At 35.4% G+C, this 17,655-nt stretch overlaps 1 protein-coding gene and 1 pseudogene across 6 annotated transcripts in view; one reads left to right on the top strand and one right to left on the bottom strand.

Moving 5' to 3' along the window:
- Nucleotides 1-17,655, bottom strand: part of LRCH2 (leucine rich repeats and calponin homology domain containing 2) — a 95,257-nt gene that overhangs the window by 18,328 nt on the left and 59,274 nt on the right. For all 6 annotated transcript variants that reach the window (XR_010940136.1, XR_010940137.1, XM_067724556.1 and 3 more), the window contains 3 exons: nt 9,544-9,592; nt 9,349-9,465; nt 444-488 (listed from right to left, as the gene is read on the bottom strand). Coding sequence is in view for 4 of the 6 variants with exons in the window: in XM_067724556.1 (XP_067580657.1) it covers nt 444-488; nt 9,349-9,465; nt 9,544-9,592 (211 nt within the window). In the remaining 2 variants the exon portion in view is untranslated. The remainder of the gene's footprint in view (nt 1-443; nt 489-9,348; nt 9,466-9,543; nt 9,593-17,655) is intronic.
- Nucleotides 3,319-3,552, top strand: LOC137217556 (ATP synthase subunit f, mitochondrial pseudogene; annotated as a pseudogene).

The following is a 17,655-nucleotide window of genomic DNA, read 5'->3' as shown; positions in this document are numbered from 1 at the left end:
TTTCAAAAATGCCAGGCTGCTGTACAGCTTAAAATGATGAGGTAGAAAAATTTATAGTAATGCACAAACTGTAGAAATCTAATTTTAAGTGTTGAAATAGTATACAGAGCTGTGAAAAGAGATTAACAAATTCCAAAGGAAAAATCTCAATTGACCACCAGGTTGATTTAAGAAGATAAAATATAGGAAAATGTAAAATTTTTAAATTAATTAGTTTCAAGATGAATGTTAATAAAATTCTAAAGCTGAACTACAAAGGACAGATGGAAATTACATGATTAAATTAATAATTGTCTAACGATGCTCAGTTTTTATTATTGGAAAAAACTTGTGCATTAAATCAATAACAAACTGAAAGATGAATTATATTTTACTCTGATTGAGCCAACTACATGTGAAAGTAAATATTTTAAACAATTGCTAATATTACCCTGTTTTCTCACCTCATCGTTTTCATTGCCACTTGAACTCTTCCTTGATGATTTATACTGAAAAATATTTAAATCACATTATTTTATTTTTCCTTGAACAAATAAATTCTCTAAGTAGTAAATTATATATGAGGTTTATTCACATTTTGGTACTTTTATTAAATTATCTAAATTATATATAAAATGTAAATTATATGTAAAGATAAATAAACTGTTTAATTACATAACCAGTTTAAACAGTCCTACTACTTACTAATAGCTAACACAAAACAGTACTTCCTATGTGCAAGGCATTGTTCTAAGTACATACGTCAAGTAACATTTCCTTCCTAAACCAATCCATTTCCCATTCATTCAGGTTTGCTATCTGAGCGCTGTCTTAAATCCTCCTTTTTCTTAATCCACTATTTACAAAACATCAAGAAGTCAATTCTTTCTGTAATCTCTCTCAGACTTACTTCTTCTGAATTCTCTCAAATATTATTCTATTCTAGGCCCCACTATCTCACGCCTAGCCTGTAATCTCACCAGTCAAAAATGTCATCCATTTTTAAGAAACCTACTGATTTTAGGTTAAAAAAATACTATATTAAGTGTATATATTGACTATACAATAACAGTAACAGTGATAATAACACTTATACCAGTGCTTACTATACACCGCGCACTGATTGAAGTGTGTTACATGTATGAACCCATTTAATATTCTTAACCCTGAGGTAAATAGTATTGGGTTGGCCAAAAGGTTCATTCAGTTTTTTCTGTAAGATGGCTCTAGCAGCACTTAGTTGTCTTTAACTTCATTCAAAACAATTTTGTTAGATTGTATGTGACAGCTGTCATATCAGCTTGCATTTTAAAAAAGACTTATCAAAATTGGTAAATTTTTGTATAGCCATTTTAATATTAAAGATGGAACAGGGCTTCCCTGGTGGCACAGTGGTTGAGAGTCCGCCTGCCAATGCAGGGGACACGGGTTCGTGCCCCGGTCCGGGAAGATTCCACATGCCATGGAGCGGCTGGGCCCGTGAGCCATGGCTGCTGAGCCTGTGCGTCCGGAGCCTGTGCTCCGCAACGGGAGAGGCCACAACAGTGAGAGGCCCGTATACCGCAAAAAAAAAAAAAAAAAAAAAAAAGATGGAACAAAAGAGCAACATTTTCAGCATATTATGCTTTGTTATTTCAAGAAAGGTAAAAACGCAACCAAAATGCATAAAAAGGTTTGTGCAGTGTATGGACAAGGTGCTGTGACTGATCGAACGTGTCAAAAGTGGTTTGCGAAGTTTTGTGCTGGAGATTTCTTGCTGGACTATGCTCCACAGTCGGGTAGGCCAATTGGAGTTGATAGCGATCAAATTGAGACATTAACCGAGAACACTCAACGTTATACCACGCAGGAGATAGCTGACATACTCAAAATATCCAAATCAAGTGTTGAAAATCATTTGCACCAACTTGGTTATGTTAATCGCTTTGATGTTTGGGTTCCACGTAAGTTAAGTGAAAAAAACCTTCTTGACCGTATTTCTGCATGCGATTCTCTACTTAAACGTAACGAAAACGTTTTGTTTTTAAAACAAATTGTGACAGGAGATAAAAAGTGGATACTGTATAATAATGTGGAATGGAAGAGATCGTGGGGCAAGCAAAATGAAACACCACCAACCATGCCAAAGGCTGGTCTTCAACCAAAGAAGGTGATGTTGTGTATATGGTGGGATTGGAAGGGAGTCCTCTATTATGAGCTCCTTCCGGAAAACCAAACGATTAATTCCAACAAGTACTGCTCCCACTTAGACCAACTGAAAGCAGCACTCAATGAAAAGCGTCCAGAATTAGTCAACAGAAAACGCATAATCTTCCATCAGGATAACACAAGACCCCATGTTTCTTTGATGACCAGGCGAAAACTGTTACAGCTTGGCTGGGAAGTTCTGATTCATCCGCCATATTCAGACATTGCACCTTTGGGTTTCCATTTATTTAGGTCTTTACAAAATTCTCTTAACGAAAAAAATTTCAATTCCCTGGAAAACTGTAAAAGGCACCTGGAACAGTTCTTTGCTCAAAAAGACAAAAAGTTTTGGGACGATGGAATTATGAAGTTGCCTGAAAAATGGGAAAAAGTAGTGGAACAAAAGAGTGAATATGTTGTTCAATAAAGTTCTTGGTGAAAATGAAAACTGTGTCTTTTTTTTTTAATTAAAAACCAAAGGCACTTTTTGGCCAACCCAGTATTATCTCCATTTTATACTAAGGCACAGAAGTAATATGCTTAATATCACAAATTCTAGAATGTAAAACAGTGCTTGTTTTTAGGAGCAGGAATCAAGGAAATACAGTTATGACAACCACTAAAGTTCTTCTGATTCCTCCTCGCCAGTAATTATCCTGCAAATCAGTGGCAGATTGACCTTTTCAAAATACTACGTGCAACTCATGACTCTTCTGCTGAAAAAACCTAACTTTCAGATTATGTCCAAATTTCTCTGCCTGGCATTAAAAGGTTCTAGTTAATAGCTCCCTTTACTTATGCAGCATTATCTTCCATAACTCTTGGAAAAATAGATAACCTACCTGATAGCTCAACCACAAACTGGAGGATGAGCAGCATTAGGGATGACAAATACAAGACCTAAATTCCTCCACTGTCTCTCCTATGACTTATGACAACTATCACTAATCTACCAAGGTGCTCTTTACAGCTGATTCCAGACATAGCCTCAATATACTTTCAATCCAATGTTCCAGATAGCCACTGAATAGAGTTGACATGTGTGAATAAACCTATTTGCCATCCTTAGGCACAATGTCACTGACGGCACTTGTTCTTGTTCTACTTCAACAAAAAAGTGACATTTAGACAGTTGGACACCAGGACCCCAAGATGGCATCAGGCATACTAGTGAAGGAGAAGAAACTCATGGATGTCAAAACAGGGGAGCTGCCCAAGCTTGATACTGATGCAGGATTTCACCCCTAAAGGCACTGCTGGAGAGCTTCAAAGAGGTTACTATGAGTATTACAAGTATTTCACTGGACTTTCCATGCTTATGTGCTTTTCAACTACTGCCTTTCTTACAAGGAACTCAAACATGAGCAGTTATGCAAGTACCACTGAAAAGGAGGACGCAGTCTGCATTCCTGACCATGACCTTCTTTGCCCAGCAGCCCTGATCTTTGCTGAGTCCTTTCATATCCTAATTGAGAATTAACATCTGAAAAAAGATGACTGGTAGGGACTTCCCTGGTGGTGCAGTGGTTAAGAATTCGCCTGCCAGTGCAGGGGACACGGGTTCGAGCCCTGGTCCGGGAAGATCCCACATGCCATGGAGCAACTAAGCCCGTGTGCCACAACCACTGAGCCTACACTCTAGAGCCCATGAGCCACAACTACTGAGCCCATGTGCCACAACTACTGAAGCCCAGGCACCAATAGCTCATGTTCTGCAATGAGAAGCCACCTCAGTGAGTAGCCCCCACTCGCCACAACTAGAGAAAGCCCGTGCATAGCAACGAAGACCCAACACAGCCAAAAATAAATAAATAAAATAAATAAATTTATTTAAAAAAAAGATGACTGGTAGAAAAACAAAAAACAAAAGAATGACATTTTAGTGAATAATAAGCTAATATTTATTAGTGTATACTCTGTGGCAAGTGCTGTTCTAAGCACTTTATATTATTAAATAATTCAGTAGTTATAATAATCCTATGAAGGAAGATACTATTAGAGTCATCTGAAGATAAAAAAAAAATAATAAGCTCAGCAAGATTAGATAATTTGCCAAAGTCACTCAGTTAGTAGATATCTAAGTAAGGACTGGAACCAAAGTGGTTTGATTTCTGAGGTCAAAGCTCTTAACCACTATGCTATACTCTCATCCCTAAATCTTAAATGATTAGTAGGGATTTTTCAGGAATAAAAGAATGGGCATGCTCAGAAGAAGGAAAGCACACAGGAATAAAAAAGCTCAGCCTATGTAAAAAAGAGTAGCTAGTAACGAGTGAATTGTGGCAGGTAATAAAACTTAAAGAAGTAGGTAAGGATGGCCATGAAGTTTTTTAAAAGTCCAAATTTTATGTAATTTATAATGGGGAGTCAATAAAGAATTTTAAGCCAGGGATTTCTCTAAGGACTGTGAAACTAGAGAAAGGGGGACCATTAAGAAGTTATTACAATTGCCCAGACAAGAAAGAATGAGGGTTCCAACAAAAGCAAGGGCAGTAGATATGGAGAAGAAGTAATGAATTGGAGAAAGATGCATAATTAGCATCCTGATGACCAATAAGGTAAGAAGAAAGAAAGAAAGCAAAATCAAGGAGGACTGAGGTATAGAGCTTAGAGAACTGGGTGGGTAATACTACTACTAACTAAAATAAAGAACAGAGAGGAGGAGCAAGTTCCATGGTGGTGTGGCAGGAGGGGGAGACATATTGATTTGAAATACATGGCATCCAGACAATTAGAAACACAGGTACAGAGAACAGGAAAAAAAAGTTATGAGATGTAACTTTAGACCCAGGAGAATATGAGACATCTGGAATCATAAAAGCTTCAGAGAGAGTAACAAAAGATGAGACCCCTAAAAACAAGCAGAAGAAAAATCAGAAGAAAAGTTAGCCAGGAGCATCAAAAAGAAAAAAGAAGAATCAAGGAAGGAAAATGAGGCAGAAACCAAGCAAGGAGTTTTGAGAAGAAAGATGTGGTCATCACTGTCAAATGCTACACTAGATTTTGCCATTAGGAGGTACATGTTAGGCTCTAGTGAGGGGCTATTTCCATGGAGAAATGGAGGTAAAAGACAGACTGCAGTGGGTTAAGGAGTGATCGGAAACTGCAGATCTAGAAATGGCAAGTTTGGCCCTAGAAGAAAACAAAGAGATAAGGCAACAGCTGAAAGGGGAATCAGGGATAATGGTAGAGGTCTGAGCACATTTATAAGATGGAAGGTAAAGAGAAAGGACATAGAAGAGTGAACGGATAATTGATAAAGGAAAGAAACAGAGGATGATACAGTCGAGAACTTAGATAATGAGACTTGTATTATTATTACTCAACTGCTATTCTAATTTAAAATATCCATTATACATGAAAACTTAGGAAGATACTTAGTTTTGCATTACTGCACATATTTAAAGGTCCTAAAATCCAAATCAGAATATATACATAGATTTTTAAATATTCTATAAGTCCAACTTCTTACTAATTCAACTCAGCTGTCAGTTAACATTAGTTGGAATAACTGAAGTTTTATTATATCTAAATTCAAATACTACAATAAAGGTCTGTTCAGAAACACAAAGATCAGTTCATCTCTGAAGCTTATATTAATTTCACAGAAGGGACAGTACTTGTGCACAAACTCTGACTCAGAACAAATCAGGTTATTTCAGAAGACCAGTTGGCTTCCCTATTCTGGTATAAAATTAACCATGGTCAGAGAAAATATACAAAAATATTTTCCTTGGGGTTAGCCATTAAGTTAAAATATTGTACTATATTTATGAAATCAGATATGTATTTTAGGAGTCATTATAATGTTTTATCACAAAAGTAGTGAGATACATTTGATGACAAATATATATGGCATTTAAATAAATCAAATAAGCCTTAAAACTAATTTGGTATAGTTATTCTGATTTTTTTTAACTTTATTTAGAAATGAATCATCAAATGCATTTAGAAATTTGTGTTGTCATTCTTACAAGAAATTAAAGGTACTAATTTACATTGAACATTGTCGAAAAAAGGTTAGATTTTCATACTTTGTTGTATATCTTATTCAAATGATATTAATAAATTTCTGTAAAAGATTTTTGTAAGGAATGGCACCAAAAACAGAGGAGAGCTTAAACAAGCTTTATTCGGGAACGCTCCCGGGCGAGGTTCACTGGTCCGAGAGAAAGGGGCCAGAGAAGTCGCGCCCAGGTGTGGGCACGAACAAAATTTATAGGGGCGGACGCAGGGGAGGTGCTTGCTTTGTGAAGCAGCCCTTTTTTGGTAATCTCTCGGGTGTTGTGGCAATGTCAGGTGTCGGTTGCATCAGCCTCAGAGCCGTTGGTTCCGCCCCTCGGGGAGCGGGAAGACCGGGGCCGAGTGGTGTGGCAATGTCAGGTGTCGGTTGCATCAGCCACTTTGGCGGGGGTTCCGTCTGGCTCCCTGGGCCCTTCCCCGGACCTGCTGGCCGTACAATTTTTAATAAAGTAATGTATTTTCTGGAATATTTTCACTCTGAGAAATGCAGTGATTTTACTTCAGCAACAATGACATTAAATTTTATTTACTAGAATAGTAATCTACACAAGAGCGGCTGGGAGTCTAAAAGAGTTAATATAACTCTCCTACAATGATTTACTTATATAATCTGACCTAAATTATCTTCTTACTCACATACTCTGGCCAATTATGTTGAAACTTTTTAAAATTTAGTTTCAGGGGCTTACCTGAAAAACATACCTCCCAAAATCAGTCCTAGCAACTATGAAACTGGAGAGCTAGATTTCACACACACACACACACACACACACACACACACACACTTACTTTCAATAAATCTTCTAAATAACAGCATCATGAATAATTTACCATGGGACACAAAGAAATCCTGTGGTTCAGTCATTTATATATGTTAGGATAAAGTTGCACAAAAGGTCTGTATGTTTCATAACAAAGCAAAGCTAAAGGAGCCATCACTGAGTGAGCTTAGTGATAATCTGATATATATCTCTAGAGTAGTATACTTCAACTATAAATCCAAATTAAGTTCAATACTATTATCTTATGAATAAGCCTTTTTATTCTTGAGATAAGTGATTAAGAGAAATTTCTTTTTGAAAGAAAGACACTTCATAGATAATATTTTAATCATGAAAATACTGGCAAATCTGAATAACCATTTTGACTTCACTTAGAGAGTAGTATCTCAGTTTTATAATTTTTTTTTAACACCTTTGGAAAAAACTGTTGACTTTATTTTTTTACAGTGTCCTAACACTGACATCTTCTGACTATTGAGGAGAACTACATGTCTCCTTAAAATATTTCCCAGTTACTGAAGCTTATCTTTGCACCTACTTTATTAACTATAGTAGAAATTAACATTTGTTGAATGATGATTATGGACTCTTCAGATATTATCTCCTTTGATCTCTTAGCAACTTAAAAAATAGCAATATTATGGAAGGTATACTTAAGCCATAAAAAATAAAATATTTATCAACAAATGATACTATTAAATCAAATAACTATTTTTTAAAGGTTCACTGAGGCTTCTATTAAGACTTTACTGAGAAGTTTACTTGAGTTACAATAAAATATTTAAAAGACAATAAAACTGTATTTATCTGAAAGTGTGTTCATTTGATATTAGGCTATCCACAGCAGATCAACAGGCAGCATAGCATAGGTTCTCGGTTCAAGTCTTGACTCAGCTGCTTATTAGCTAAGTGGCTTGGAGCATTTTACTTAGCCTCTTTGTGCCTTAATTTCCCCATCTATAAAATAGGAATGACAATAAATGCACTTACTTCTTACTAAGTGCCATGCAAGTATTTTGAAAAACAGTCGGAATTTGTATGCTTTTACTATACTAATAGATCAAATAAATATCAAATCTCTTTTATTAGTTAGAAATACTAAAATTTCTACCACATCATCAGTTATTCATCAAGTTTTATCTGTTAACAAATTTTCTTTAGTGAGTTTGTTCAAGTGCCATAAACTAAAAGAGGGGACTTACAAATTAATAAATGCCAGAATGCAAATATAACTGAAGATTTGTAAAGGGTACTGACCAGGATTCTGCTAAGAATGTCTTTCCTTTTTTCCCTATGTCTTTTATTTCTTCATTATCTCTCATATTGACCAGGTAACATAAGGCTCATTAAAAGGGTTCAGTAATTATTTGTTGAAGGAGTAAACTTATCACAGACTAAGACATATAACATTTTTGCTTTGGTCATATGATACTACTTCCAAATGTATGTTACACTCCCGTAATAAGGAAACTGATCAATGTGCATAGAGACACACTTTTACCAAACTGAGAAAAGCATGAAATATAATCCTATTTATTAGTGATATAAACTTCAAATTACCTATGATTTAACCTAGAACTATGTATTTATGTATTTATTATTAGATAAAAATTAGGTTTTGGGAAACAGAAAAGGTCCACAAAAACAATAAAATTTGCTATGCATAGAGCAGGAGCTTGGTTGCACTGAGTCAGAAATTCCAATAACAAATTCTAACTAGTATTGAAGATTACTCCAGTTCTAATGACTGGCCACTATAAATACAGCAGACCTTAATCACAAATTAGACAATATTACAATATTTACAAAGGTGTACACAATGAAATTTCATTAAAACCCTTCTAACTAGAAATTTGAGATAATTCAGATGGTCTGAGCTTTTAATTTATCTAAGATAAAATGCCATCCTAAGAAATATATTAAGGTAATAAGAAGAGAAAATGGGGGAAAATGCTTTCAGGCATTTTTAGAATCATGTAAATAGCATTTATTTACATAGAAACAGTTAAATGCTAATTGTAAAAATGTGTCAACTCTTTACTGAAACAGATCCAATGAAAGACCTTTTTTGGGCAATTCTTTTAAAATACTATTACATATTGCTACAACTAGCAGTGTAGCAAACATTCATGTTTCTTGTAAAGTATCTGGCAAATCACAATTCACACTGATCTACTCTTAATTATTTTGAATTACTGAAATTTTATGGAAATAACTGGCTCATATATGTATACCACATACATGTAGGAAATCAAGATAAAATAACACATCTACTATACCTAACTAGAGAGTTATATTCTGTCATATTAATGTGAAACAAAATGGATAAAGTCAAAACTAATAATTACAGAGTAAATTTTAAAACTTAATAAAGTACCTTGAAATATTCTTTTCTAATCTGTTTGCTCCGCCTCCTTTCTTCACTCTGCCAGATTATAGGCTGAGATTCTGGCCACTGTTGTTCATCTATTTGATCCTTTTGACTTTCTAAGGGCTGTAATAAAATAATTTCTTTTAACTAAATAAATGAGAACAAAATATTAGATATAACAGTAATTTAATTTCTTCTTACCTGCCATGTGAGGGGTGATAATGGTGAATTAACTTCATCTGCTGAGACACTAAAAAATTAAAGATGCCTTAATATGTATATCTTAAGACATAGTCAAAACACAGGATATTTATTATATTAAAATAATTACCAAAAACTAAAAAAATAATAATAATTTCTTTAGATGATCTGTATGAAAGTTCAAGTGGCCTAATATACATATAACTGGGGTTCCAGAATAAAATAACTCAGGTGACAGAAAAGATATTTAAAGATAAATAAAGACCACAAATTTTCAAATTTCATGAAAACAATAAACCCACAAACTTGAGAAGCTCAATGAACTCCAAGCAAAAGAAATATGAGGAAAACTACAACAATATACATCATAATCAAATTAAAAGCAAATGATAAAGAGAAAATGTAAAAAGCAGCCAGAGAAAAAAGACACAATAGGTCCAGTGAAACGAATACTGACAACAGAGTTCTCACAGGAAACAACGCAATCCAGAAGACAGTAGAAAAACCTCTTTAAGGTACCAAAAGAAAACAAAAGTATCAACCTAGAATTTTATACTAGCAAAGATATCTTTCAAATATGAAGGTGAAATAAAGACTTTTTAATTTTGGCTGTGCTGCACAGCTTGTGGGATCTGAGTTCTCTGACCAGGGATTGAACCCAGGGCCACAGCAGTGAAAGCGCCAAGTCCTAACCACTGGATCACCAGGGAACCCCAAAGACTTTTTTAAACATTACAGAAACTGAAAGGATTCAACATCAGACCAGCAGTAAAAGTAATGTTAAAATATCTCTTTCAGGTAGAAGGAAAATGATATACATGGAAATACAGAGCTATACAAAGGAACAAAGGGCACTGGAGATGGTAACTAAAGGGGTAAAGATAAAAGACATTATTCGGATTATTTAAATCTCTTTAAAGAAACAATTGACTATTTAGAGCCAGAATAATAACAATGTAATATGTAACACAGAAGTAAAATGTATGGCAACAATACCACAAAGGCCAGGAGGGAAGAAACAGAAGTATACTCTTGTAAGGTTCTTATAGGACATATAAAATGACATAATAGCACTTGAAGGTAGACTGTGATAAGCTAAATATTATACTTTAAACCCTAAAACAATCACTAACATAACAACAAGTTGTAGCTAAATAAGCCCACAAAGGAGATAAATAGGAATTTTAAAACTTAATTCTAAAGACAGGAGAAAAAGAGGAAAGATGGCTACAAAGAATGGATAAGATAAAAATTAAACACACAGTAATACAGTAGATTTAAATCCATGAATACCAATAGTTTCAATTAAATATTAACAATCTTAACACCACAATTAAAAGTCAGATTGTCAGATTTGATAGAAAAGGAAGATACTACCATATGCTAACAAGAAACCCACTTTCTCCATAAAGACACAAATAGGTTAAAAATAAAAGGAAGAAGAAAGATATATCATGTTGACACTAATCAAAAGAAAGCTGAGGGGCTTCCCTGGTGGCGCAGTGGTTGAGAGTCCGCCTGCCGATGCAGGGGACGCAGGTTCGTGCCCTGGTCTGGGAAGATCCCACATGCCGTGGAGCGGCTGGGCCCGTGAGCCATGGCTGCTGAGCCTGCGCGTTCGGAGCCTGTGCTCCACAACAGGAGAGGCCACAGCAGTGAGAGGCCCGCGTACCACAAAAAAAAAAGAAAGCTGAGGTGACTGTATAATATCAAAAAAGTACACTTCAGAGCAAAGAATATAACGAAGAATATTTAAAAAGTCATTTTATAATGACAAAGGTGTAAATTCACCAAAAGGACATTACAATCTTAAACATTTATGCATCTAATAACGGCTTCAGAATATATGAAGGAAAAATGAAAGAACTTTAAAGAGAAAGACAAATCCACAATTAGTGTTGGAGATTTCAAATAGTCTTCTCTTAATAACTGATAAAACCAACATTGTAGTGCGCCCAGGTGGTGCTGGGGTGGTAAAGACAAGAAATGAACAAATAAAGAAGTATATATTGAGAATGTCAGATGGTAAAAAAGTATATATTTACAATGTCAGACGGAATTAAGTTCTGTGGAGAAAAATAAAGCAGGATCTGGGAAAAGGGACAAAGGAGTGGAGGAGACATGCTCTTTTATATAAGTTGTTCAGGTAATCCCTTGCTGATGAAGTGAAATCTGAGCAGAAATGTGAAGACAGGGGAATAAGCCATATGGTTATCTGCGAGGAAATCATTCCAGGCAGAGGCAAAAGCTTTGAAGGGGTGGGAAATGCTTGGAGTATTGGGAGTCAGCAAGGAGGCCAGTATAACTAGAGAAGAGCTAAACAGCAGGAAGAGCGTAGGAAGAGGAATACAGTAGGGAGCCAAATGATGTAGAGGTTCACAAGTCCTTAAAGGACTCTAGTTTTTACTCTGAATGAAATGGGAGGTCATTAGAGAATTCTGAAGAATGACATGATCTGATTTACATTTTTAAAATACCAATCTGATATATTTTTTTGAAAACAGACTAAAGGAAAGCAAGGGCAGAAAGGAGACCTGTTACCAGGCTGTTATAACTGAAGTAAGAGATTGCTAGGGCTAGGGTGGTAGGCATGGAGGTGGTAAGACATGATTAGATTCTCGGCATATTTTGAAGGCAGAGTCAACAAGATTTGCTAAAGGATTAGTTATGGGGTGTGAAAGAAAATTACAAGTTAAGGATGAATCTGAGGTTTTTGAGCTGAGCAACTAGAAAGATGGAGTTTACATTTTCTGAAATGGGGAAAAAGGCAGGAAGAGCAAGTTTAGAGGTACAAAGAGAAAGATTAAGAGTTATTTTGGAAAGTTAAGTTTCATATGCCTATTATACATCCAAGTGGAGGTGCTGAGTAGGTAACAGGTAATACAACTCTGCAGTGTGTACGTGTATGTACATACATACACACATGTACATGCAAATGTTCATGCACATATATAGAAAATTGGTTTAAAGGGGAAAAATACCAAAATATTAAGACTTCTCATCTCTGGGGAGTAGGATAAAAGATGATATTTATTTTTTCTTTGTGATAAAATTTTCCTATTGTTTTTAACAATAAAGCTACATTATTCTTATAATCAGGAAAAAACTAAAAGATTTTTCATTTTTTTAAAGAAGAAATTGGTGATTGTTCTGAAAATGAGAAAAGTGGAAGTAATAATTCTGTAAAAAAAAAAAAAAAAAGGCCAGGATTGAATATCACAGTTTTGAAGTTTGGGTAGCTGGGGCTTTCTCAAGAGAATGTTATAAACCTGGTGAGAAAGCTTAAGACAGAAATGAAAGGAACTGAGAAAGAAGGTAATAACAGAAAGTTCAAGGACAACAAAATATGTAAGATAAAGAATCAGTATTCAAAAAGGGAGAGAGTGGGTTAAATCCAGTTAAATGAAATTTGACAGAGATGAATGTTTCTAGACTTGGGTATGAAAAGTTATCTTATGCCTGAACTGAATTCTAAAAGCCTAAGTGAAAAATGGAAGAAGAAAGGGTAATCCCAGCAGAGATACCAGGATATAGAACACAGAGAAGTGAAACTATTTTGTAATAAAGAAAGGAGTACTACTATTCCTAGCCAGAAAAGGTGCCAGTGGAACAGTACATTGGATGAGGCTCTCAAGCTAGGCAGAAATTCACTTCAATCTTGTGGGCTAAGCCAAATGTTTTAAGCTTTACCCTAAAAGTTAGAAAGAACTATTAGAAGATAATAAATGGGAGTCACATAGTCAGGCTTGTGTTTTAGAACCATCACTCTTATACCACCAGTACAGAAAACAGATTTAAAGGTAGGCCAAATTCAAGAAAGGAGATATGTCTGGGGCCTGTTGCAGTGATCCAGGTGGAAAAGACGGGGGCTGAACCAACACAACCGTAATAGGAATGGAGAGATTGGGACAGACGCAAATAATGTTAAGACGCTATAGTTTTCTGTGACTGAATGGATTGGGAAGGGTGCATAAGAGAAAGGAATTTCCAATTATTCCAAAGTTGACTATATAAATAGTGGCACATTCACTCAGGCAAACTATACAAGAGAATAAACAGATTTGGGAAAAGTAAGTTCAGTTTAGACTGTGAGGTAGTTAGGAAAACATATCAGTGAAATGTATGCATCTGGAGCAAGCAAAGTGCTCTTGTTGCCATATATTAAGACTTGGGGTTCTGGAGCCAGACAACCTGGTTTTAAATCCTCACTGTACCATTTACCAGCTGTGTGACCTTGAACAAGCTAAGGTAATTTCTGAGCCTCAGTTTCTCACCTATAAAATGGGGATGACAAGAGTAACAATAACTCATAGAGTTATTTTTTTTCATAGAGTTATTATGAGGATTAAATTACATCATACATCTAAAGCACTAAAAACGGTATACATATTAACAAGCATTCAACAAATGTTAATTCTCTCTGTGTGTTCTTCTGTACCTACGCCCTAGCCTTGGACTTTTTTACTTCCAGAGGAATGACTCAGGAGTTGAGTCTGATGCAAATTTTCAAACCACCAAAAAGAATAAATAGAAACTTTTGATGTCTTCTAGTTCTCTGGAATTCATATAAGTGGATTAGACTATATATTCATATAGAAGAATTTAATAAAACCCGATTGAAAGGAAATAAAAATGACCCAAAACCAATGGGATACAACAAAAGCAGTTCTAAGAGGGTAGTTTAGAGCAATACAATCCTACCTCAAGAAACGAGAAAAATCTCAAATAAACAACGTAACCTTACACCAAAAGCAAGTATAGAAAGAACAAACAAAATCCAAAGTTAGTAGAAGGAGAGAAATCATAAACATCAGAGGAGAAAAAAATGAAACAGAAATGAAGAAAATAATAGCAAAGATCAATAAAACTAAAAGCTGGTTCTTTGAGCTGGTTCTTCTTTAAACAAAATTGATAAATCTTTAGCCAGATTCATTAAGAAAAAAAGGGAGAGGACTCAAATCAGTAAAAGTGGAAATGAAAACGGAGAAGTTACAACTGACACCACAGAAATACAAATGATCGTAAGAGAGTACTACAAGCAACTATATGCCAACAAAATGGACAACCTGAAGGAAATGGAAAAATTCTTAGAAAAGTACAACTTTCCAAGACTGAACCAAGAAGAAATAGAAAATATGAACAGACCAATCACAAGTAATGAAATTGAAACTGTGGTTAAAAATCTTCCAACAAACAAAAGTCCAGGACCATGGTTTCACAGGTGAATTCTATCAAACATCTAGAGAACAGTGAACACCTATCCTTCTCAAACTCTTCCAAAAAACTGCAGAGGGTGGAACACTCCCAAACTCATTCTACAAGGCTACCATCACCCTGATACCAAAACCAGACAAATATATCACACAAAAAAGAAAACTACAGGCCAATATCACTGATGAACACAGGCGCAAAAATCCTCCACAAAACACTTGCAAACAGAATCCAACAACACATTAAAAGGATCATACACCATGATCAAGTGGGATTTATTCCAGGGATGGAAGGATTCTTCAATATATGACAATCAATCAATATGATACACCATATTAAAAAATTAAAGAATAAAACCATATGACCATCTCAATAGATGCAGAAAAAGCTTTTGACAAAATTCAACACCCATTTAAGATAAAAACTCTCCAGAAAGTGGGCATAGAGGGAACCTACCTCAACATAATAAAGGCCATATATGACAAACCCACAGCAAACATTATTCTCAATGGTGAAAAACTGAAAGCATTTCCTCTAAGATCAGGAACAAGGCAAGGATGTCAACTCTTCCCACTATTACTCAACATAGTTTTGGAAGTCCTAGCCACGGCAATCAGAGAAAAACAAATAAAAGGAATCCAAATTGGAAAAGAAGAAGTAAAACTGTCACTGCAGATGACATAATACCATACATAGAAAATCCTAAAGATGCCACAAGAAAACTAGAGTTAATCAATGAATTTGGTAAAGTTGCAGGATACAAAATTAATAAACAGAAATCTCTTGCATTCCTATACACTAACAACAAAGGACAGAAAGAGAAATTAAGGAAACAATCCCATTTACCACTGCAACAAAAAGAATAAAATACCTAGGAATAAACCTACATAAGGAGACAAAAGATGTGTATGCAGAAAACTATAAGACTGAAAGAAATCAAAGACGACACAAACAGGTGGAGAGATATACCATGTTCTTGGATTGGAAGAATCAACATTGTGAAAATGACTATACTGCCCAAATCAGTCTACAGATTCAATGCAATCCGTATCAAATTACCAATGGCATTTTTCACAGGACTGGAACAAAAAATTTTACAATTTGTATTGGAGCCACAAAAGACCCCGAACAGCCAAAGTAATATCGAGAAAGAAAAACGGAGCTGCAGGAATCAGGCTCCTAGACTTCAGACTATCCTACAAAGCTACAGTAATTAAGATAGTATGGTACTGGCACAGAAATGGAAATACAGATCAATGGAACAGGATAGAAAGCCCACAGATAAACCCATGCACATAAGGTCACCTTATTTTTGATAAAGGAGGCAAGAATATACAATGGAGAAAAGACACCCTCTTCAATAAGTGGTGCTGGGAAAACTGGACAGGTACATGTAAAAGAATGAAGTTAGAACACTCTCTAACACCATACACAAAAATAAATTCAAAATGGATTAAAGTCCTAAATGTAAGGCCAGACACTATAAAACTCTTAGAGGAAAACCTAGGCAGAACACTCTATGACATAAATCACAGCACAGCAAGATCCTTTTTGACCCACCTCCTAGACAAATGGAAATAAGAACAAAAATAAACAAATGGGACCTAATGAAACTTAAAATCTTTTGCATAGCAAAGGAAACCATAAACAAGATGAAAAGACAACCCTCAGAATGGGAGAAAATATTAGCAAATGAAGCAACTGACAAAGGATTAATCTCCAAAATATACAAGCAGCTCATGCAGCTCAATATCAAAAAAACAAACAACCCAATCCCAAAATGGACAGAAGACCTAAATAGACATTTCTCCAAGGAAGATATACAGATTGCCAACCAACACATGAAAGGATGCTCAACATCACTAATCATTAGAGAAATGCAAATCAAAACTACAATGAGGTATCACCTCATACCAGTCAGAATGGCCATGATCAAAAAATCTACAGTAAATGCTGGAGAGGGTGTGGAGAAAAGGGAATCCTCTTGCACTGTTGGTGGGAATGTGAATTGTTACAGCCAGCCACTATGGTGAACAGTATGGATGTTCTTTAAAAGACTAAAAATAGAACTACCACATGATCCAGCAATCCCACTCCTGGGCATACCCAGAGAAAACCATAATTCAAAAAGACGCATGCACCCCAATGTTCATTGAAACACTATTTACAATAGCCACGTCATGGATGCAACTTAAATGCCCATCGACAGATGAACAAATAAAGATGTCGTACATATACACAATGGAATATTACTCAGCCATAAAAAGGAATAAAACTGGGTCATTTGTAGAGACATGGATGGACCTAGAGAGTGTCATACAGAGTGAAGCTAGAAAGAGAAAAGCAAAGACAGTATAGCAACGCATATATGTGGAGTCTAGAAATATGGTATAGATGATCTTATTTGCAAAGCAGAAATAGAGACACAGACGTAGAGAACAAATGTATGGATACCCAGGGGGAAAGGGGTGGGGTGGGAGGAATTGGGAGACTGGGATTGACAAATATACATTATTGATACTATGTATAAAATAGACAACTGATGGGAACATACTGTATAGCACAGGGAACTCTACCTAATGCACTGAGGTAACCTAAATGGAAGGGAAGTCCAAAAGGGAGGGGATATCTGTATGTGTATGGCTGATTCATTTTGTTGTGCCTTGGAGGCTAAAACAACAGTGTAAAGCAACCATACTCCAATAAAAATTAATTAAAAAAAGAAAAAAGTGAACAATACATAGAGAATAAACGCAATCAGTGATGAAGAAACACATTATTCTTGACAGTAACAGTAATACGATATATGTTTGCTAAATGGATAAATGAATCTGTCATCAAGACAAAATGCAGGGATGAGTACAAAAAGATCAAATCCGCATTTTTGGATTTGTTTAAATC

This window comes from Pseudorca crassidens, chromosome X (assembly GCF_039906515.1).
Source record: "Pseudorca crassidens isolate mPseCra1 chromosome X, mPseCra1.hap1, whole genome shotgun sequence".
NCBI classification, from domain to species: Eukaryota; Metazoa; Chordata; class Mammalia; order Artiodactyla; family Delphinidae; genus Pseudorca; species Pseudorca crassidens.
This window is presented reverse-complemented; position numbering and strand designations above follow the sequence as displayed.